This window comes from Pituophis catenifer, unplaced genomic scaffold (genome assembly GCF_029215685.1).
Source record: "Pituophis catenifer annectens isolate HBS135680 unplaced genomic scaffold, rPitCat1.0.hap2 SCAF_1, whole genome shotgun sequence".
In the NCBI taxonomy this organism is placed as follows: Eukaryota; Metazoa; Chordata; class Lepidosauria; order Squamata; family Colubridae; genus Pituophis; species Pituophis catenifer.
The window spans coordinates 313282940-313307729 of NW_027256881.1; the positions used below are offsets into that span (position 1 = coordinate 313282940).

General features: G+C 35.6%; 1 protein-coding gene across 8 annotated transcripts in view; it reads left to right on the plus strand.

Annotated features, from left to right (window-relative positions):
* The window catches only part of PPP2R5C (protein phosphatase 2 regulatory subunit B'gamma), a 64440-nt gene extending 44260 nt beyond the window's left edge, over positions 1 to 20180 (plus strand). For 4 of the 8 annotated variants that reach the window (XM_070941930.1, XM_070941937.1, XM_070941979.1 and 1 more), the window contains 9 exons: positions 1036 to 1095; positions 1482 to 1590; positions 3508 to 3561; positions 5172 to 5342; positions 5940 to 6067; positions 10916 to 11017; positions 12679 to 12751; positions 13382 to 13498; positions 17148 to 20180. In XM_070941930.1, the coding sequence (XP_070798031.1) occupies positions 1036 to 1095; positions 1482 to 1590; positions 3508 to 3561; positions 5172 to 5342; positions 5940 to 6067; positions 10916 to 11017; positions 12679 to 12751; positions 13382 to 13498; positions 17148 to 17279 (946 nt within the window). In that variant the 3' untranslated portion in view covers positions 17280 to 20180. Of the gene's footprint in view, positions 1 to 1035; positions 1096 to 1481; positions 1591 to 3507; positions 3562 to 5171; positions 5343 to 5939; positions 6068 to 10597; positions 10772 to 10915; positions 11018 to 12678; positions 12752 to 13381; positions 13499 to 14663; positions 14901 to 17147 lie in introns of those variants that run through there. The other 4 variants (XM_070941955.1, XM_070941971.1, XM_070941947.1 and 1 more) reach the window with 3 other exon arrangements.
* Positions 20181 to 24790: the final 4610 nt, after the last annotated feature.

Genomic DNA, 24790 nt, shown 5'->3' on the forward strand with positions numbered 1-24790 from the left:
GTAAGTCGAGGACTACCTGTATCAGCCAGCCAGGTATGCAGCTATTTATGCTATGTCTGCATTTTAGCACATGCTTTACTTTTTCAAAAAGAATGAGTAGGTAATCCTATTTAAGATGCTAATTTTTATTACATTTTGAGTCTTAAAGGTCGAGGCATTACATACATTTGCATATCTTTTTTTTTTGTTCAAAGTAGTAACTCAATTTATATATAACTCAAGCCTGTTTCATCTTTTTTTTTTTTTTATTTCCTAATAGGGCCAAATCCATTTTCAATGCCTCTTCCTTGTATTTTTCTAGTAGTGGTATTTCTCACACTGGTTCTGTTCTTGGCTGTCATCATCTGGTGGAATTTGATTGAAATTATTTTGTTTTAATTTCGAGCATTGAAAATAATGCTTACTTTCTTCCACATAGTCTGCATAGTATTCATTATTTCTATTAAAGTTTTTTTCATTTTATTTTTTCTAATGCCCTTTGGATGCTCCTCAAAAAACAGCTGGTCCTTCAATTATCTTTTCAAAAATATAACATTTTTATTTACTAGAGCTATATATTCAGCATATGATTTGATAATAGGTAATTGTGTCCATGCACACCAAAATCTATTTCCTTTAATGTTGTGACTATCACAAGTCTTTGATTTCCAATCTAGAAATAGTTTCCATTGTGTTCAGAGTGCTTTATTCAAAGCAAGTACTGGATTATAATCTAACTTCTATTCTCTAATTCCATTATAGTCAGACAAGTTTAAAAATCCAGTTTATTGATATCCCTTGTTTTCCTTGAATTTAAAATAACCTTATGTAACACTGTGTATATTTTTCTGATATCTTTCCCTTTGTTTTCCTAGCTCTCCTCAATTATAATAAAAAAAATTAATACAAAATTCAATTGAATAAAAATTCTGAATCTACAAATATGCACAATATGGTTTTAAATTGATGAAAGTAAGTTGTGCTTGTGCCTTTTATCCAACTAAGCATATTGTTGAATAAATTGCATCATTGATGATAATGAATTTGTTTTCTCAGGTTTATTTATGAAACAGAACATCACAATGGCATAGCAGAATTACTGGAAATATTGGGAAGGTAAACTGCTTAATAGTTATGCTTCATAATAAATACTGCTGCTTAAACTTAAAGCTTTCTGAGTTTTATAAAGAGTAACAATGGATCTTGGACTGAACAAAACAATAAACATTTTGCATAGCTTCTGTCAGTTATAACTGAAAAAGTTATTGGAATTGGTGTAGCAAAATGGGGTCATGCTTTACCATTACAGAAGTCTGGGAAATAATTCCTAAATTGTTGCCTTTATTTGTATTTGTAAGCTATTTGAGAAGTCTAACAAAAGCACTTGAATTAAAGCACATTTTAAAGTAATGGAAGAATATGTTTTTCTTTTTTAAAAAATGAAATTGAAATGCAGCAATACAATATATTTTCTGATTCTAAAGCACTTTTTTCTTCTTCAGTATAATCAATGGATTTGCCTTACCATTAAAAGAAGAGCACAAAATTTTCCTTCTCAAGGTATTACTACCTTTGCACAAAGTAAAATCACTCAGTGTCTATCATCCACAGGTAAATAGTTTGATGTGTACTTGTTGTTTTCATATTATTGATGAATTACATAACTGCAAATTTTAAGTAGGAAACTATGAAATAAAGAAAATGATTTTTAATTCTGAAAATGTATGTTTTCTTATGGGATTTATTTTTTTACTTAATTGTTAAATTGCTTTGTTTAAGTTGAAGATTTTTTAATTACAAGCATTTTAAGCTTTCTCAAGAAAACTGCTAAAATAGATGAATATGCACTTCTTGGATAAGTAATAAAATGCTTCTTTGTGAGTATTTATTTGGGTATTTTCTCTGTCCTTGGTCCTTAAAAATAAATAATAAAAGTGGTGCAGTGGTCTAGAGATGAAGATGCTTGCCTCCCACTCGGAATGTTAAAGAGTTCAATATTAGGCAGCGACAGATGTTTCTCTATTAGGGCGCAAAGAGAAAATATCTGCTTCAAGCTCCACATAGATGTCAGGAAGAGCATCCAGCCAGTAAACACTCGACTCCATTCAATCGTCCTGACTCCATCCCAATAAAAGGGATTAATCTGCAATAACAGGCATGGCATTTTTCTAACAAGAAGTAAAGTGATGTGCATTTTTCTACAGACACAGTTTAACGTTCTAATGATTACCTGTAGAATATAATTGAGATTGTAACCTTCAGTACCGTTTCCTACAGCTTCATTTATTTGAATAACATTGTAAATTACTACTGCTTCATTGGGGAATACACCTCACTTGAAGTGATAGAAGTTCATTATGTGATTATGAAGAAATATGCTTCATCTAGTAGAGTACAGAAATCAGAATCTTTGTATGTTAGTAGCTACAGCTTGGAAGGAGTAGCGTGTGGAGTCTAGTGTACAAATGCAGGTAGGATTAATGACCCAAATTGAACTGTTGCTAGTAAGAACATAATTAACAGTACTAATTAATGAACAGTACTATATTTATTTATAGAACAGTAGAGAAAGAAATTGAAATAAATGCCTAGTATTTTTTTTAAATAATTTTATTCTCTACCTCTTGCTTATGTGAGTTCAGACAGGCATGGAAAGTAGCATCTCCTCTGCCATATATATTATTTCCACTTCAGCATCGTTAGATTTGCTCTACCCATATTCTAAGATTTTTGTGTGATTTGCTGTTATGTATGAATATGCATTGCAGTATAATATAATATCTCATAATCTGATGAAATAGATAAACATAATAATAGAAGACACCCGGAAAGCTACTTTATCTGTATGTGAAAACTAAATTTCTCAATTCGAGCTTTAATTGCCACAGTTAGTGCAACATTGAAATGTCTAGATCTAGAACCTGGAATATTAAATGAGTTCTGTTGTTGAGGTCTGAAATATACAAACTACTTCATCATATTCAGTCAACAATTTATATATGGGGGTGCATATAGAGTACTTTCAGGATTAATCTGAACTTTGAGTACTAAGCTACACTCACAATCCCAGAAAAATGTACTTGCCATGGCAAATACATGCAATGGCATCACTACATGAGCAGAAGAAAGTTTCTTACTTGACTATCATTATCTGAGGCCTCAAAAATGTTACTTTAGAAAAATCTATGCAGTTCTGGTACATGTTATTTGTACATGGTATTGCTTTTTCGATTCTAAGTCGTCTTTTATTTTTTATTTTTGCCAGGCATTTTTAAGAACAATTAAGTGTTTGTGGTTTTAGATTTTTCTCCACTGATGATTTTACTTCTATTTTTCAGATATTCCTTTATTGTTATATTTTTCAAACATTCACTAAAATTTTTTCTCAAATTCAGATGTTTTTTTTCTTTTGTGGTCTTTTGGGTTTGAAATTCTGTTTTATTTATTCACCCTAGATAAACATTCTATATTAATGTTAGATTTCTATTGAACCACAGCTTAATAACATTATTATCTTCTCCAATTTAGCTGGCTTACTGCGTAGTTCAGTTTTTAGAAAAGGACAGCACACTTACTGAGCCAGTAAGTCTAGTTTTTCTTCTTCCTTTTAAAAATATTATCTAATTATTTAAACAGCATATTTTTAAAATTGTGATCTTATTACTTCAGCATCTGCAACAGATAACTTGCACAGTGCACTATTCATGTCATATGTTCAGAATGATACAACTTGAACAATTTAAACTGAAAGACAATGTGCTTTTAAAAATTATTTAAAATTGAACAATTTGTGGACTGTTCACAGTTAGAGTTTACAGATTAATATTTGTATATATAGTTCTGGTTTTAATCTACTTCTATAAAAGTGATCACATTAATTAGCAAACATAGACACACATATTTCATTTTTAAATTTCTTTTTCTGGATTGCATTGTCTCAGAAGAAAATGGAAATAATAAAAGATACCAGAATAAAAGAAATTTTATTATTTCATAATACATCCCCACATGTAGTACCTTAGAGAAATTTCACACTATTTTATATCATGAACATAATCTGTTTCCCCGAAAATAAGACATCCCCTGATAATAAGCCCAATCGGGCTTTTGACCGTATGAGCTAAAATAAATCTCCCCCCGAAAATAAGCCTCCCAGAAAATATTTAAACGCAGAGCTGGAAATCAGGTAATATGGCAAGAGGAGCCCCATCTTGGGCTCCATGCGCCCTAAAATAATAAGACCTCCCTGAAAATAAGGCCAAGTGCTTATTTCGGGGTTCAAAAAAATATAAGACAGGGTCTTATTTTCAGGTAAACACGGTATTAACTATAAATGTAATTGTTTTGATCTCTTATTAAGCATTGAAGCTGTAAATGGCAACAACCTAAAGCAGCAATAATGCTTTATTCTTTGGTTTTGTTGTTTGTTTCTACATGGAAGCTATATTATTATTACAGGTTTTTACCTCTCTGTTGAGCCAGTTTTTTTCTAATGGTTAAGGCACTAGACTAGAAATCACGAGACCATGCATTCTAGTCCTGCCTTAAGCATGAAAGCTGGCTGAGTGACCTTGGGGCAGTAACTCTCTCTCACTCACAGTTTTGTTGTGGAAAAAATAGGAGGAGGATGGAATATTATATATGTTTGCCACCTTAAGTTATTTGTAAACATAAGAAAGGCAGAATACAAATAAATATACATAGAAATAAGTATTGTATATACAGGCAATAAGCCATTGAGCATTACTTGAAGTATTAGTTATCTATTAATTAATTACTGGTTTTAAATACTGCACTATTTGGAGATTTAAAAAAGAATTAATAATAGACATTTTAATCTCCAGAAGCCCCAATCACTATGCTCGATTTCTCTTAACTGACTTGGGTTTATTTTCTGCACATATACAAAAAAGTTCTAAATAAGAAAATAAGAATTTCTCACTTGAATAAACAGTACTCTTCCTTTGAGATCACTCTTTGTGAAAATTTCAAAACTTTGTTCAGTCATGTTTGCTGAAGTCAGTACTTCAAACTAATTCAGTCAAAAGATCAAAAGTTTCCTTGTAATCCCCTATTTACTGGTTATGTATTATGAATTATGAATATGTATTATATATGGCATTAATGATATATAAGAGTAATATTTGAGGCAAGCAATTAGAAACCTAGATATTTGCATATTTTATTTTCAGGTGGTGATGGCGCTACTCAAATACTGGCCAAAGACTCATAGTCCAAAAGAAGTTATGTTTTTAAATGAATTAGAAGAAATTTTAGATGTTATCGAACCAACTGAATTTGTGAAGGTTATGGAACCTCTTTTCAGGCAGCTAGCAAAGTGCGTCTCAAGTCCACACTTTCAGGTTGGTCATTTTAATACATTTAATTCTGTGGTTTTTTTAAAAAAAATTAACATGGCATGCCAATAGTCAGTTATTAGTCACTTTGAATTACAGATAGTCTTTAATGACTACTTGTTCAGTGACTGTTTGAACTTGCAACAGTGCTGGATGAGTGGTTGTTACAACTGGTCCTTGGTGTTCTGGGTGATGTAGCAGGCCTGCCAGTCACATGATTATGATCTGTGTGCTCAGCAACCAGCTCATATTTCTGACCAGAACATGCTGCAGCTTTTCAAAGGCAACCTCATGGCAGAAAATGTGTTAAATCGGGTGCTATAAGTTGTGAAGGCCTTTTCTGTGACATTAGCAAAAGGATATTGTCAGAATATAGTTCTGGCATTTCTGTGAGCAGTAGATAATTGAGTAGTGGCACTTCTAGCAGCTACCAATCACATACCACCATCTATATACAATAGATGTTGCATGCAGAGAACAGATGAACTGCAAGAAATAGCTCAAATAAGATCAAAGCACAATTGCATCATCAAAAAGAGAATATAGTAGAAATTCTGTGGTTTGTATAACATGCTAAATGGCTAACTATCTCATGTATCTTAGGTGGCAGAACGAGCACTATACTACTGGAATAATGAATATATTATGAGCTTAATCAGTGACAATGCAGCTAAGATTTTACCTATCATGTTTCCATCCTTGTATCGAAATTCAAAGACTCACTGGAACAAGTAAGAATATTTCTGTTTTATATTTCTTGATATATAAAATCTAACACAGCTCAGTTGGAAGACTTTTTATAAATTATGGTAGTGTTTGCGTAGTGCCCTTGAATTTCCCATGAATATAAAGAACATGAGACTTCCTTCAATACAATCAGTTAAGCAATATGTTACATCTTATAAGGGACTGAACAAATGTGCAGATCTTTCTATGTGAAATTTATTCTGAATTTTCAGGTCATCTTCAAGAGCTGACAAATTAAAACAGACAGATTAACAGAGTTGGAAGGGACCTTGTAGGTCATCTAGTCCAACGCCCCACCCAAGTTTGATATTGGCACAACATACAAAAGGCTTAAGTATCAGATTAACATGAGAGCATTTCTACACCACTATCTGCCAAATGCTCAATATACATGGGTAATACAAATGCGTGCTTGTACATCCTGCCCCCCAAATCCACTATTTTAAAAATGTTATTATATTTATTAATTTTATTTATAGGGTTTATAAGCCATTCCATCAATTAACTCTGGCGTACAACCTCTCAAATCCATAATTTGTTTTACAGTATAACAAAGGGATTATTTTTTGGTGGATAATAGGTTATGTGGATAAGAATGTGGGTAGACTTTCAGCCATAAAAGAATGTTTACGTGGAACAGAGGAAATAAAACTTGTTTCTCCTATAAGCTTCAAATAAACTAAGAATTATCTATAGGGTAACCAAGGATAACAAATAAATCTACCATTAAAAAATACAAAGTAAGTGGTATAATTATTACAGGTTTGCTTTTGGGTCTTTATAAGATTATTTGAACAAAATAATTTAATTTCTCTTAAGTGATTGTAGTCTGACTTTTATATTTGCGATGTCAGTTCCTAAATTGCTATATTAGTTTGATATATGAGTTGTTGAAGCAACCTAATTCTTTTCTCCCAAATATGTTTATAATGGAATATAGACTTTTAGATTGTATAGTTGTGTTCATTGGGAATGTTTATCTTGATTGTATTTGTAATATACTGTATATTTCAGTTAGGTATTTTTGCATTGTCAGTATAATCAAGTTACGCTACAGCTAATTTATTGGGGATGAATATATCTTTTCTGCAAAAGTTGCTATGTGGAATTTTGCTTTATGCAAAATTATGCCAGACTTCAATTCTTAAACTTAACTGTATTCAACGGATACAATTGACTTTGTATAAATATACAAAAGTATGAAGGCTATTGCTTAAAGCATTGTAAGCTGCCCTGAGTCTCCGGAGAAGGGCGGCATATAAATTAAAGCAAAAAAAAAAAAAATTAGAACTGCAGAAAAAACAATACTATCAACCTGCCTTCCATTAAGGACCTGTATACTGCAGGAGTCAAAAAGAGGGCTGTGAAAATATCTACAGACCCCTCACATCCTGGATATAAATTGTTTCAACTTCTACCCCCAAAATGACACTATAGGGCAGTGCACACCAGAACAACTAGACACAAGTTTTTTTCCGAATGCCAGTCATTCTGCTAAACAACTAATTCCCACAATACTGTTAAATTCATTACTAAGACTGTGTTGGTATTATTCCGCTCATCCTTCCTAGTACCTATGTCTTCCCACTTATAACTATAATCATGTTGCTTATATCTTTACAATGTATATTGTTTTGTTTCCTAGTACAATTTGATTGCTTATTAGTAACCTATGACAATCACTAAGTGTTGTATCTTATGATTCTTGATGAATATATTTTATTTTTTCTTTATGTACGCTGAGAGCATATGCACCAAAGACAAATTCTTTGTGTGTCCAATCACACTTGGCCAGTAAAGAATTCTATTCTATTCTATTCCATGTTAATATGGGGTTAAAATAGGAGTTTGTTTTACTAATAAAAAGTAATAGTTTGTTTTGTTCTCTGTGATCCACACCAATAGGTTCTGTGTCTGCTCAACCATTTGAACTTCCCAGAGTTTGAACTTGTTGTGCTAGCTTCATCTTCCTGTCCAAATCCATAGAGTAATCATACTTCACATTAATCTTTTCAATTCTTTTTTGTTAGACATAAGACCAATATGTTTCATGCAGTGTTTTTTTTCATACAGTGGATATAAAAAATCTAAACACCCCTGTTAAAATGTTTTTTGAGCTGTAAAAAAAATGAGACCAATTTAAATCACCTCCATTTTTTTTTCTACATTTAATATAACATGTAAGCTGTGCAATTCAATTGAAAAACAAATTGAAATCTTTTAGGGAGGAAAATAATAATAAAAACATACAACAACATAGTTGCATAAGTATGTATACCCTTAAACTAATACTTTGTTAAAGTACCTTTTGATTTTATGTCACATTCCATGTTTTGGGGTAGGAACCTATCAGCCTTGGGAACCCTTGCCCACTTTTCTTTGCAAAAACAGTCCAATCTGTCAGATTGTGAGGACATCTCCTGTGCACAATCCTCTTCAGCTCACAGATTTTCAGTTGGATTCAGGTCTGGTTTGATCTTCTGGTAAAGGCATTATTTTGTTGATTTGGAGCAGTGGTGAAATCCATTTTTTTTTACTACCGGTTCTGTGGGTGTGGTGTAGTGTGGCTTGATGGGCGTGGCAGGGGAAGGATACTGCAAAATCCCCATTCCCACCCCACTCGGGGGCCAGCCAGATGTGGTATTTGCCGGTTCTCCGAACTACTCAAAATTTCTGCTACCGGTTCTCCAGAGCCTATCAGAACCTGCTGGATTTCACCCCTGATTTGGAGGTATGATTTAGGTCATTGCTGTGTTGTGTTTGTCTTCAGCATTCTAGCAGAGGCCTAAAGATTTTGTGCCAGAATTGACTGATATTTGGATCTGATCATAATTCCCTCCATCTTGACTAAAGCCCTAGTTCCATCTGAAAAAAACAGCCCCAAAACATAATACTGCCACCACCATGCTTCACTGTGGGTATGGTGTACTTTTGGTGATGTGCAGTGTTGTTTTTGTGCCAAACATACTTTTTGCAATTATGGCCAACCTTGGTCTCATCAAATAATAACACATTTTTCTACATGCTTTTGTCAGGCTTGCAAAATGTAGCCAGGCTTGGATGTTTTTCTTTGTAAGCAGATTCCGTCTTGCCACCCTACTGCACAGCCCAGACATACAAAGAATATGGGAGATTGTTGTCACATATAGTACACAACCAGTACTTGCCAGAAATCCCTGTAGCTACTTTAATGTTCCTGTAGACCTCTTGGCAGTCTCTCAGACCAGTTTTCTTCTTTTTTCATCGATTATGGAGGGACATCCAGTTCTTGGTAATGTCACTGTTGCATATTTTCTCCACTTGTTCATGTCTGTTTTCACTGTGTCCCATGGTATATCCAATACCCTGGAAATTTTTTTGTCCCCTTCTGACTAACACTTTCCAACAGTGAGATCTCTTTGATGCTTTGTAAAGTCTTTGCAGACTCTGGCTTTTGTACATCTTCTATGTTACACTAAAGATATTTTGATCCTCATACTTGATATATTCCTCATACGAGAGCCAGTTTATCACTGAATTAAAGTTCACTACAAGATTACAAGTTCTAGTCCTACGTTAGACACAATAGCCAACCTAATGTCTTTGGACCAGTCATTTCCTTTCAGCCCTAGAAAGATGGCATTCTATTTCCAAAAAGATTTGCCAGGAAAACTTCATGGACTTGTCTATTTATATGTCAGTAGTCAAGTCTGACTGAAAGAAACACATCCAGAAAAAGGTCCCTCATCTGCTGTTCCTTTTATTAAAAGTGAAAAATGCCAGCTTGACTTTTGTTTCATTAATAATTTTCCTAATGGTGATTGCTGAATGCTACTTCTGTGAAGATGGTAGTTCTATGTTTTCTGGTATATAAGCCAAATTTTTATGAAATTGTTCATATTATTTTTCTTTTTCCTTGCTATTTACCACTTGGAATGTATCTAGAATTTATCCTAGAAAATGTTTTATCATCCAGATGAATAAGTGAGCTCTGTATCTCATGTTCAGACCCATCTTATTTCATCTTTTATAGCAAGCTAATTCTTGAGTCAGAATTTTCTTACAAAGTCAATCTCAAAGTTCCATTTGTTTTAGATAATTATTTGGCCGTCCTTCTTTCCATTCTCAAATCATTATTTTAGAACATCATTCCACATCCTGAATGTCCTTCAAGGATTTGCTTCTAACTTTTAAGAGGTTTCAGCAAGCCTCATGTCCATTCTTTTGTTATTGGGAAGCAGACAAAAGATTACTGTTGCCTCTTTAGATTAGTCATACTTATCATCAAGCTGTGCTATGACATGATGAGGCATATTGGGTATCTTTGCTCTGAAAGGGAGGTAGAATTTGAAAAAGCAATTTTTTTCATCTGTACATCTCTGAACCACTTCCCATATTCAGGGATGCAGCTTACTATTCCCCCACTGGTGTGAATTTCAGAGACCATGATGAAGAAGAACTAGTTACTGACCTGAATTGTGGTTCTTCAAGTGGTCTTCTGTGAATTCACACAGCCTACTATCCATCCCTGTTAGGTGCTGTGCATCACTGGTTCTGAGGATATCTCCACAGCAACTAACAGAATCAGCAGAAACCATTCCCAGTGCATATGTAGTGGGCAAGATGGCAGTTTCCTGCCAAACATTCTAACTCTGGGATATGTTCAGCTGCACAGATGCAGAACACATTGGTGTGTATTCACAGAATTCGTAAGTATTATATTCCTCATTGAATCTTTAGTTTCTGTGTGCCACTTTTAGCTAATGGAAACATCCATTTGCTTTGGGGGCTTTTTGTGAATATATGCACTGCAAAGCCTGAATCTGTTTTGAATCTATTGTTTTACTTTATAGGACAATACATGGCTTGATTTACAATGCTCTGAAACTCTTCATGGAAATGAACCAAAAATTGTTTGATGACTGCACTCAGCAATTTAAAGCAGAAAAACTTAAGTGAGTTTCTTTTTAACGTGTTCTCATCTTTATTTATCGTTTTTTAGAACTGTGCAAACATCCTGTTGTATTTGTTATAAATTTTGTATTGCACTTCTGTAGATATAGGTAGTTCTCAACTTATGACCACAATTGAACCCCAAATTTCTGTTGCTAAGCGAGACAGTTGTTAAGTGCCCCATTTTATGACCTTTCTTGCCACAACTGTTAAGTGAATCACTGCAGTTGTTAAGTTAATAACATGGTTGTTACGTGAATCTGGCTTCTCCTTTGACTTTACTTGTCAGAAGTTTACAAAAGGTGATCACATGAGCCTGAGACACTGCAACCATCATAAATATGTGTCAGTTGACAAGCATCTGAATTTTGATCACATGACCACAGGACTGCTGCAATGGTCATAAATGTGAAAAATGCTCATAAATCACTTTTTCAATGCCGTTGTAACTTTAAACGGTCATTAAATTAACTGCTGTAAGTCAAGGACTATCTGTACACACTACTTACTCAGTGGTAAGTGAAACCAGTCTTGATTCAAAATAGAATGACTTTTGAGACAAAATTCTTAAGAAAAGAATTTTAATTAACTTTCAATGTCAACTTTTAATATCCTTAGCTTTTTTAAATCTTATATTTAGTTGTTATATTTTTAACATTTTATTTTTACACCAGAGTCCCTCTGTGAGGAATTAATTGATTGATTGACTTTATATTGCCGCCTATTCGCCCATGGCATAGCAAACAACATAGGTGGTCTCTAAATGTCAAATCAATAAAACAAATAGATAAAAGTCTGAGTTTTTTTCTCATTAAATTCCCCCCCCCAAAAAAAAAAAAAACATTGTGAGAAAACATCTCATCTGTCACCAGGATTGTCAGGATTCCAGTTTGTCAAACAATCTCATCTGCTTTGTCATGCTTTCCCGTATTAAAAGTAGTAAAACAAGCAATTAGTTTGCAAAAAGTATTACTCTCCTTGGCTTCCAAGTTCAAACATCTTTGGAGAATAAAATTCAAATAATTTCTTATGCTATATGAATAAAGAATTCAGGATCATCAAAGAAAATTTTGAGCAGATCAGAATAGAGTTGTAAACATTTAATTACCGGTACTTAAATATATTTATTCATTATATAACATAATATATTGCTTAAAACTAAAAGTTTTGCTTGAAAGATATAGCTAATGACTTGATACTATAATTATCAGTTAGACAATAGAATAACAGAGTTGGAAGGGACCTTGGAGGTCTTCTAGTCCAACCCCTTGCTTAGGCAGGAAACCCTATACCACTTCAGACAAATGGTTATCCAACATGTTCTTAAAAACTTCCAGTGTTGAACCATTCACAACTTCTGGTTGAGTTTTTGTTCAAAAGTGTGTGTGTGTGTGTGTGTGTGTGTGTGTGTGTGTGTGTGTGTGTGTGTAAATCTCTGCTTCCTGCCCTTTTTTCTCTGGGATTATCGTTTATCCATAATTCTAATATCTATTGTTCCCTTACTGTAAAGGAGTTTGTTCTATTTATAATGTATGCAACATTTAAAAAAATTTAAAAAAAAAGTGAAAAGTTTCCATATTTCCTATCATTTTAATGTTAATTTAATTCCTTTATGTTTATTAAACATTGCCTAATATGTGTGAATGTTCCTTTTCTCCCCTAGGGAAAAGCTAAAAATGAAGGAACGGGAAGAAGCTTGGGTCAAAATAGAAAATCTAGCCAAATCAAATCCTCAGGTAAGGCACTCTGAGGATGAATATTTTAATTTAGAGCTCACTGGAAGAATAAAGGTTACCAAAGTAACATTTATTTACTCTTTTAATGACTTCCATTGACCATAGGAACCATATGATAGCCTAGAATTTCCCCCCCTCCCAAAAAAATCCATAAAAATAACCGATTTCACCATTCTTGCTCTGCAGCATATGGAATTCAGAGTATCATTTGATCCTAGCTGCACATAAATCTATAGCCACGGCAATTCTTAGTTATTTTCCACTATTTCTTTATTGCCCTAATTAGTAATGACCAACAAGATCATTTTCCATTATTAAATAACCTTTTAAAACTATCAAAGTTAATGGCCATGACAATATCTCTAATAATGAAATTCCATAAATTAAATGCTCTTTAAATTTCTTCCTTTTAATCTCCCTGAAGCTTTGTCAAATCTCTTGTTTTTAAGAAATCGAGTTACATTTTATTTCTGATTTGAAGCCAAAATGCTTTGTTCATCCAAACATGGACTAATGTTAACATTTCTGGTAATGAAGTGCCTAAATTGTTATAGCTTCTAACAATTTTAAGGATCTGAAATTTGCTATAAAAAAAAAAACAATCTGACTTAACTTTTTGTATTTGGTTAGTACTCAGTATATAGTGACACCTCTCTAGTGAGCAGTCCTGTTGCAATGGAAACAGATGGGCCTTTAATTGAAGACATGCAGGTGCTGACAAAGGGAGTGAAGGAAGAAGCTTGTCCGGTAAGCATATACAGGTAGTCCTCCAGTTAAGATAGCATTTGGAGATGGAATTTCTGTAGCTAAGCAATGCACTTGTAAAGTGTGACATCATCTGACCACTTCACTTAGCTATGGCAATCCCTGTATTATTGCCATCATTAAAGGAGGGTTATGGGTCATTCAGTGAATACCTCCCTGTAGCTTCTTACTGCCTTCCAAGAACCAAAGTCTGTGGAAGTTGCAAGTCCGAGGTAGTTTGCAAGAAGGCTAGCAAACAAGTAAGTGGCTGCTGCCGGGTAGGAAAAAGTAGGGGAGGCGTGGTGCGAGCACAGCAGGGTTTGAATGGCTATTGCCAGGTGGGAGAAGATGCAAAGTGAAAGGAGCAGTGGGTATGGGGTGGCTGCTGCCAGATGTGTGCAGGTGGTGGAGGGAGGTGAGGCATGCATGCAGGGCTTGCAGTGGCTGCTGCTGGATGTGTGAGTAGGTGTAGCATGAGCTCAGCAACACTTGGGATGCTGCTGTCAGATAGAGGAGGCTTACCGGTGCATGAGGGTGCATGAATAACTGGGGAGGGTGCCCAAGTGACCAGGGAAGAGGAGTGGAAGTGCAGTAAGGCTCAGGGAGGATGCATGGGTGGGGGAGATTTACCCAAGCAACTTGCGACCTTGCCTGCCAGTTTTCCTACTGACTTTGCATGTGGGGAGGACTGCAGGGAAAGTCGCAAATCGTGATCAGGTGACTACGGGATGCTGCAATCATTATAAGTGCAAACTGGTTGCCATGTGCCCAGATTATGATCAGGTGACTGCAAGGGTGCTCAGATGGCTGGAGCTTTTAGGATCAGTCATAATTACCACTCTTTCAACACCATTGTAACCTTGAATGGTGACTAAATGAGCGGTTGTTAACTGAGGACTACCTGTAGAGAGAGAGAAAGAGAGAGAAATAGATTACTTCTTCCAAATTTGATTCAGAACTATTTATTCATGAATTGTACAATTTGTCTCTGAAATTGCAAGAAATTGAAATGAGCAGAATAATTTTAGTAATTTTTAAATTATCACTTCATTTGCTTGTTAGCAGAATGGTTTTAATACGTGCTAAATTTGGTCCCACTTTTGTATTTGAATTGAATAATTGTATATTTATGCTATATCTTATAAACTAACATGCTACTTCTAATTAGTTTTACCCAAGATCATAAAGAAGAAAAGATGGAAAACAACATCGTAATAGCTGAACTTTTCACTCTTTTGCACAAATAAGTACTAAAATAAATGCTTCTAATGGGTATAGCATTAAAGGCTTGTCAAACAACAAACAAAAAACAGTCAAGAATGCCAGGTCTGGGACCCTGGTAATATTCATGTCTCTTAAAATTCTTAAGAGGAAAAAAAAAGGTTAATAATACACCCATAACTACTGAAACATTACAGTCATAATGTGTATATGGAGCTATTGAATAAATCATTATTTTAAAGCACTTCAAAACTCTGGTTTGTTTTTCACTTGATGACTGATTGTAACTGTGATATCTGAACAAGAATATGTGGTTTGATTTTCTCAGGAGGCAGGGGGGTGTCATTAGCTTTTGTACTTTGTCAGCACAGGTATATGATGTGTTGCCTGTTTTTCACCATGCTTATTGATTGTTCAAAAACAGAAGAGTTAAGGAGCATGCAACTGAAAACACATTCTTAAATTATGGTTCTTAATTTATAAAACTTTGTAAGTCTTATTGGAGTGCAGTGCTTTATAAGAATATTTAGTGAAGAATATTAAGTATTAAAGAGCCATGGTTGTGCAGTGGTTAAAATGCAGTACTGCAGGCTACTACTGCCGATTCCCAGCAGTTCGACTCTCACGGGCTCAAGGTTGACTCAGCGTCCCATCCTTCTGAGGTTGGTAAAATGAGGACCCAGATTGTTGGAGGCGATATGTTAACTCTGTAAAGCACTGTGAAGTGGTTTATAAGTCTAAGTGCTATTACCATTTAAATATTTATTTAACCATTTCATAAATGGTAAATAAAACTTGTGAGTGCAACTTAATACAAGTTACACTTGTATGTAGCCAACAAACTGAATATCAGTGCAGGGCATGAGAATAAAGATTAAGTACAGGAGAGAAGAAACAGATGCTTGTAATCTCTTCTGCTTGGGCACATTGGCTCAAATAGTTCCTATTGAGAGGATCTGATAAACTAACTCCCACCACTTACGTTACCAGACCTTGAATTTGCACTCCCCTGCCCTCTTCATTAATTTCATGTATTTTGTGGTTTTCATAAGACACCAGGAAAAGACCCAGCTGACAGATATAGCAAATGCCTCCATCCTAAACCTGAACTGCTTATACCACTTTGTGACCAAATACTACACAATTCTGGCCATAATATATCTCACTATAGTCCTTCTAGATGTACCAGAGTCATTGGGGGCATCCATTATCTCTTAAAGGTTATTATCACCTACATTATACCAGGTACATACAAGTAGTCCTCGCTTAGCAACCACAGTTGAGTCCAGCAACTTGGGTATAAACTAAATGATAGTCTGTAATTGTATCATCATAATAGTGTAAATGTACTCTGAGGATTTACGTTCATATGGTATAGATTCCTGGATAATATAACCAGGGCTTCATTGAGAAAGGCTTTAAGGTCCCTTTGCTTGCAGACCATGCCCTCCATATACCTTGACAGGAAATTTTGCAAACTGCCTGTTGTACATCATCTCTATCCTTATGGTTTTGGTCAAGTAGATGACATTATCCATAATGATAATGATAATCTTATTTAAATGATAATCTCATTTAATCTCACTTAATCTCATTTAAAATGAGATTAAGGCCAAATTACTGACAGCAGGTAAATTCAAGGGACCCAACCTTGGAAAATTCAACTATTTTCTTGCACTGATGTGCAAGTTGTTGTTTTGACAACAACCAAGTTGTTGTCAAAATTTAGTAAGAAATATTTAAATTCCTAATTGTAGCTTTGGCTTTGTTTTGCTGTGACCATTTTACATCTAATACTCTTACTAAACAGTCTTAGTATTTTACTGTTATTTTATTGTATTTTATGACACACTGTATGTTATGACCTGTGGCTACAACATAAGCTTACTTACTCTATATGGTATAGATCCATGATGGCGAACCTGTGGCACGTGTGCCAGAAGTGGCATGCAGAGCCTTCTTTGTGGGCACATGCGCTGTCGCCAGCTGCTATTCTGGTTTCTGGCGCGCGCATGCGCACTGGCCAGCTGGTCTTTGAGTTTCTGGGTCTCCGGCATGCACACGTTCCTGTTTGGGCACTCGGTGCTGAAAAGGTTCGCCATCACTGGAATAGATAGAGCAAATAAACTTTGTACTGAATGGCTTCCTGAAGAATCGGAAACAAACAGAAACAATTTCAGGGGAATGCCATAGAAGGTATGGCAAAATCCAAAAATATTGCTTTTTCATTCTTGTTTAAAACAAAACAAGTCTTAATGTTTGATTTTAATCTTTTATGTTTTAACTTAGATGTAACTGTAAGCGGCCCAGAGCTACCCTATGGTATGGTGGGCGGCTCATAAATTTTATTAATAAATAAATAAATAAAAACCAGGCACTTTTTGGTGTAAGAAATCTTTGTTTTCTTTAAACATTGCTTTTTTGATTTCAGGGACAGACTGAGCAAAAAAGGGAACGTCCTATAGTACGGCGCAAGTCTGAATTGCCTCAGGATATCTATACCATGAAAGCCTTGGAGTCTCATTGCCGAGCTGAGGATCTACTATCACATGATGGGCATTAGACTAGTCAAGTGATATCTTATTTGGAGAAAAACAATTTTTTTCTGGACTCTGTTCCGCAGTAGAGAACTTACCTTTTTTTGTGCCATACTGATCAGTTACACACAAGTCATAACTTTTGTTCAACCCCATTCTGTTAGGCAATAATTTCAATACAGTGTAAACAGCTCAAGATAAATAGTTCAAACAATGGTGAATTACCTAATTCTGTAATAAGAAACTTGAGTTGATTAGTATTAAAGACATTTTCTTGGTGCTGTTGGCATAGTACCAACCAGTGGGAAGCATGCATTTTCTCCAGTTATTGTTGAGAGGAGAGCAAATTATCAAGCACTGCTGCTGAGCAACCATTCAGATATTTCAGGCCTCTTCAAACATAATTATTTGTTTGTATATTAAAAGCAGCTCTATATAGAAAAAGGCATGAAACGATAATGTCTATCATGTTTCATATCCATACATGTGCTAGTAAATTTAAATCGGTTGCAGTTTCAGGTTTTTGTCCATAATATCCATGTGCATACAATGAAATGCATATGTGACAATCTACACAGAAGTTCCATGTTTTTTCCTATTTCGATCAGCTTATAACAAGGATAAGATGAAGTGATCTTGCATGGCTTTTCTTATGTAAGTCCACTGAAATAATGAAGGTTGCACAAGACCAGTGCCAGATGAACGGAGATTATTTTCTTTCTCTTTCCTCTGTCCATCTCTGCCTGCCATTGGTACCATGGCAATGGTCAAATTTCTCAATTCATATATAACTATTGAGCATTTTATAAATGGGAGAAAAATACCTGAAGAGAAAAAAAAATTGCATTACTGCCTTAATATATTCTGGCAGTTTGGAAAGTTATAATTCTTTATTACAGAATGGTAATTTTCATGACAATCTTAATCACGTCTAATTTCTAGAGAAATGGTTGAATCCAAATTTGGTTCCAGATAGAAGACACCATTGGTTGAGTACTTTGTATGGATTGAAGCCATATTTTCTGGTCCGTTAGCATGAAGTACAAAATTAATATTTTGGAACTGAGCAGGTAGAGAAGTTGTGCTCCTAAAAATAAAAATATGCCTGCCTGGGCTAAAAGTAAATAGCATTTTTAAAGTAATTGCATCTATTTTTTGGTTTTAGAATTATTTATCAAAATAGCTTTCCCGTTTGTCTCTTTTTTTTAACGTTTTTAGTGTATGGAATATGTTACCTGCTAAGAATACTTACAGACATCAGGACATAGATTATTTTGGATACATTTCCCTGGATGTTATTGTTTAGAGCAGTGTTTCCCAAACTTGGCTATTTTAAGATGCATGGACTTCAATTCCCAGAATTCCCCAACCAGTATGCCTGGTTGAGGAATTCTGGGAGTTGAAGTCGATACATCTTCAAAGGGTCAAGTTTGGGAAACACTGGTTTAGAGGGATGCATCTTGGAAAATTTAGCATTGAAAAATCCCCTCTAATCGCATTCCAACAGTTTCAGATACCTATTTTAAAAGCTGAGAAGTTAGTTATAGTAATTCTGCTGTCAGTATATATTTTGATGAAATAAGTGTCTAGACCATGCACGCCTCAAGAAAAAAAGAAAATCCATCTGTGTTACTGTTGATCTTCAAATGCTGCTATGTATTCCAAAACAGCTTGCATGTTATGAGTTTTCTTTTATCTCTTCTAGATGGGAAAGCACAAATAAATTTTCAAAAAAAGTATTGTGCTTTATCTTTAATATTTGATTGCCCCCAGGATAGCCAGTATTTTAGACCTTAGTATCTCAAGAGCAGTTTCAGATCAATTTGATTTAGAATAAGTTACTTTTTTTTCTTTTCTTATCTCTACCACTAACAAAATTTGCAATTTCTTTAAAATAGTTATTTTAACAAATATATCTTGATCCATAATAAATACTTTACAAAGCAGGCATTTTGGGACCAGGGCCCTGGTTGGTCTCAAATATGAAATGTCCAAGGTATATTGTGAAAATTAAGAATAGATCATATCAGGTGAGAATAATGGGAATTAGTGATAAGAAAAAACTGAATATAAATACCACTCCAAGCTTCAAACAAAATACCTATTTTTTGTGAAAATACCTGTTAAACTTGAAAATAAATAATATGCTTTGCCATAATGAAATACAAATAATTAAAAGCAGTTTAAATATGTCTTCTCCATTTTGATGAGGGGAAAGGGTGCTTTTATAATTGCATAAAGCAATGTCTGTATGTATTTTGATATGCCATTGTTTGAACTTCCCATCTTTAGCTGATAATTTATCGAATATCTTCTTTATAATTTGGCTGTTCAGTAGGTTCATGAAAGAGGATTTTGAGAAGATGCAGTCTAATTTTAACCTGGGGGATGGGGGATTGAGAAAATATTGTATATCAATGTTTGGTTGACTGTGTAACGCTCAGCATATAAGATCTTTCACTGTCTAAATTTTACTTTTGCTCTTTACTGAAGATAAACATTCACCAAAAATTAACTATTCTGGAGCAGGTAGCATTATTGCCATCACAATTTGTTCTAGAAATATCAGGCTAGTTCACAAACTTGCCTAAGCAATACTAAGATTTAGTAGTATTCATTTGTTTGGCTTCCTTCTTATCACCATGTTATGCTCTATACAAGTTATGTATTAAATTATTGTTAAAACAAATACATCCCAAATAAAGTGTATAAATAAAATAAAAAAATAGTTTTGGTGATTGTTACTCTTCATAAAGTTCAGTGTTACCTATCTTCCCATGTTCTCCAGAACCTTATGCCTGTACATCAGGAATGTCAAAAGAATTACAAGTGTCTTCTTTTGTGTGGCTTTAGTATGGCTTCATTTTAATATTGTACATACATTGTACTTTGTTTTATTGTAATGAGTAATAAAAATGTAGACTTCATATTTTGTACAGAATGGTCCTATGTACAGAATAAAACATTCCTAGAAACAGCAAAAAAAATAGGTAAGTGGCACAATTTTTCTTTATACCTGTATCTTTATGCTTTAGTGGAATGCTATGTTAATGTACCAACATATTTTTAATATTTTGTAATTTGGATTTTTTGTTCAGACATTGTTTATGGAAAAACTTCATACACCTGCCATTTAATATGCTCTTTTATCTAGTTTTTAAATTCTACAAATGGTGTATTCTATGGATTAAATAAAGAAGAAATGGAATTTTACCTGCTCATCATAACACTGCTTTTAGCCCTAATATAGAACATTGTAAAGTGAATGTGGATTACATAAGCGTCTAAGAAATACTGAGAAAACATCCAATTTTATAGAATATCCACTCAAACTTCCATATGTTCTTACAGCAGTGGATGAATCGGTACAGGTGGCAGCCATAAGAAAATTATTCTTATTCTTAGAAAGAAATAAAATATAAACTGAAAGCAAACCGCTCTCCTTACTAACACTGATGATGTTACCTAGTTTGGGTAATAAAACATCTGCAAGAAAACAAGTCAGAGAGCATCAAGGGCCCCTCATTTCAACCCTGAGCTACAAATGTTCTCCTTTATTGGAATATTATTCTTACCCTTTCTTTCCCCATAATAAAGCAAACAAGACAACTTTCCAGACAACTTTCTATCCAGTTTCTCCTCTAGCCCCAGTATTCACTGGAAAAAATACTATAATGGTTATCCTGATCCTACTGAATTGATCCTCTGATAATTCTGGAAGTTGAGGAAATTTGTTCTATCCACTAACAGAAAAATTCTGACTGGCATCCTCTCTGATTAATACTGCTTATCACCATGTAAGCCATATAAACCATTGTCTGAAAAATATGGAATGCATTTTTCCTCAATTAAACTCAAGATAGCTGACAAATTTTCCTGTCAGGGTTTCAGGCATATCTGAAGAGACAATGATAAATAGAGAATATTGATTGTCGCCTATTGCAATTTTTATTCTTGACCTTCTCAAATTGTCTGAAGGTTACAGGGTCCGTAGCAGTTGTTCAGTATTTTGGTATAAACATGATCTGTTTATATACTTTAGTTTAAAATATGATCTGTCTTCCACTTCCCAAAACTAGATAAAAAGAACCAAATTAAACAAATGAGTCAAAAATATACACAGCACCACTGTATCTTGACGACATCAAATTGTAAAAAAACCTAGTAGTAAACCAGTATTCAAATAAATTGACAAATTATTTGTCATATAATATACTTAAAGAGACCAAAAATGGCCATCTGTGTTAATGTCTGCAGTGACTTAGATGTATGAAACCTCAGTAATGCAGTGCTTCTACAAAATAGTATATTTTTAATTACCATGTTTTGAAGTATTAAGACAGCATATTCCAGAAGTTTTAGAAAACCTAATATGGGATATGGGGTCATGGATAATATTTTATGAAACTGTTGCACACATCAAAACTTCAGTTTTTCCCTGTCTTCATACAAAATAGAGGATATGAAGCATCTTCATATCTGCCTTTATAGTCTGTCTTCCTCGGTTAAGAGGAAATGCATGATGAGTTATACCCTCCAGCTTTTGAAATGCAGCATCACTTAATTTTTCCATTCCTATCTTCCCCTCCACCCAAACAACAAGTTGTCAAAGCTCTAGATTATCTTTACAGAAGAAAGCTGCAGTAGCTGTGAAATAGAGAATAAATAAATACTGGTCCTCTGCCTGAGTGAAGTGCCATATGTAACCAATGACCTAAATAGCAAGTGAATTCTCAGGACATTTATTGTCATCAATTTGTGCATTTCAGGATAGCAGCATATTTATATTATTGCATGGGTATACTACACCGAAGGCTTATACAGTGACATCTTGGTACTCAACTGCAAATTATTACATTACTTTAAAAGATTACTCTAAACCAGGGGTGTCAAATGGATTTCTTTGAGGGCCTGATCAGCATTGTTCTCTGCAGGCCAGCTGGGGTGGGGGGAGACGGGATAGACACCTCCTGCAGCATCCTGCCAGCCAAAACAGTGTTATGCAGGGCAAAAACTGCCATCCAGGCTGAAAATGGAGTGCAGGGGACCGTATGTGACCCCTCTGTGCCCCATTTTGGCTGCTAGAGGCCCCGCGGGCCAGTCCTTTGCTATTTCCAGGCTGGCCCCATGAGCTGGATTCGGCCCATGGGCCTTGAGTTTGACAACTCTGCTCTAAACCAAAGCCAAGGATAGAAGTTCAACATGAACAAGATGGGCCATTGTCCCACCCCCAAAAAATTAAAAGTGACTGAATTAGAGTCCTATGAAAGAAAAAGTATAAAAACCAATCACACAGTATGGAGAGTTCCCAACTACTGCAATTGTCCAATTGCAAAATCTTGATGGCACAGAACTAAGTTTTAACTTTTAAATGCAAATCAGTTTGGTTACAACTATTGAAAGTCAAATGGTACTCTAGCTTGTAACATACATGAAAAAAAATCTATTTGAAAATATTTTCTATGTGAATTAAAGTGCCTTTCTGAAATCCAGTCTAAACTATTAGTAACAAGCTCTGTACTTTTTCGTACAGTGAGCTTATGCTGCTGTTTTTCCACATATTTTATTAAACCTGTATGCTGTCTGACTCCCAACAACAACAACAACAACAAAAAAAAACAATAGCAAGTGTGATAAAAGTAAGGTCTCGTTCACCAAAGGCTGGGTAAAAAGTCAGAACCTCACAATTAGTCTAAATATTTACAATATTTAAATAACAAAACAGTTCATGTATTCATATTAGTAAAATAATGAAGATGGGGGGGGGTTCCCTTTCCTTATACTGGCATATATTCAAAGAAAATATAAAGCAAGGCTGGGCAGAACACCTGGATTTAGTATATCTTGTAGATTGGCAAGATTTTTTGACTTCTGCTTATTTACCAATGGTAGCAACAGAATAAATCATAGCATAAATTAAATTGCTAATACCAGTATTAAGGAAACTTTAGAAGAAGCCAATACAGGTAGTCCTCGACTTAACGACCACAATTGATGTCTGTTGTTATGTGAGACATTTAAGTGAATTTTGCCCCATTTTATGACCTTGCCTCAGTTGTTAAGTGAATCACTGCAGTGGTTAAGTTAGTAAGTTAGTTAAGTTAGGGGTGGAAGGGTGGCGGTTATTATAAAAGAGAGTCTTGATCCTAGGGAAGCCACTGTTCCTTAGACAGCCGGATGTGAGTCCCTCCTCCTGAAGTGGGGTCATGGGTTACAGATGGGCCTGCTGATTACGTACCTGGCTCCCTGCCACGAAGCAGCAGCCCTGCCTGATCTCCTCAATGTAATAGCCGGGGTGGCAGTTGAGACTCCTAGTCTTCTTGTCATGGGAGATTTCAATCTGCCGTCCATCGGTGAAACATCTGAAGCAGCTCGGGAGTTCATGGCTTCCATGACGGCCATGGACCTGACCCAGTTAGTTCATGGCCCTACTCACACGGGGGGACACACTCTGGACTTGATTTTTGTATCTGACCAGTGGTTGAATGGCCTAGATATAGGGGATATAGTCATCGAACCCTTGTCATGGTCAGACCATTCTCTCCTTAGGCTTGACTTTCTGTCCGCTACACCCCACCGCAGGGAGGCGGAACCGATTAAATGGTTCCGCCCCAGACGCCTGATGGATCCTGATAGATTCCAGATGGAGCTTGGGCCATTTTCTGAGACTCTAGCTCACAACTCGATTGAAGACCTGGCGGCAACCTGGGATAGGATGGCCGCTGGTGCCTTGGATCGAGTTGTGCCTTTGCGACCTCTGATCTGGCGTCGAAGTTGCCCGGCTCCGTGGTTTTCCGAGGAGTTGAGGGAAATGAAATGCCAGAAAAGACGCTTAGAGAGTAGTTGGAGAACCAGTCGTTCCGAATCTGACCGAACACTAGTGAGGTCATATATTAAGACCTACTTAGTGGCGATAGCAGCGGCAAAATATAACTATTTTTCCGCTATTATTGCATCGGCAGATAATTGTCCAGCCACCTCGTTTAAGGTAACCCACTCCCTCCTCCATCTGGGAGCACGGGAAGACCCCTTGCAAGGTCAAGCTGAGGATTTTGTACAATATCTACACGATAAAATCGCTCAAATTCGGGAAGACTTGGACTCTGACTGGGTAACTTCAGACAAAGTGATGGAGACGAGTCTTGAGGATGTTATTTGGGATGAGTTTGACCCTGTGACCCCTGAAGACGTGGACAGGTTACTGGGAAAGTTAAACGCAACCACATGTTTATTGGACCCGTGTCCCTCCTGGTTGGTACTGGCTTCCCGAGAGGTTACACGAGGCTGGCTCCAGAGGATTATAAACGCTTCTCTGTGTGAGGGTTTCTTGCCTTCCGCCTTGAAAGAGGCGGTGGTGAGGCCCCCCCTCTCTGGACCCGGCTATTCTAGCAAACTACCGTCCTGTCTCCAACCTTCGCTTTGTGGCAAAGGTTATTGAGAGTATGGTGGCACAGCAACTCCCGCAGTACCTGGATGAAACTGTCTACTTAGATCCGTTCCAGTCCGGCTTCAGGCCTGGTTACAGCACTGAAACGGC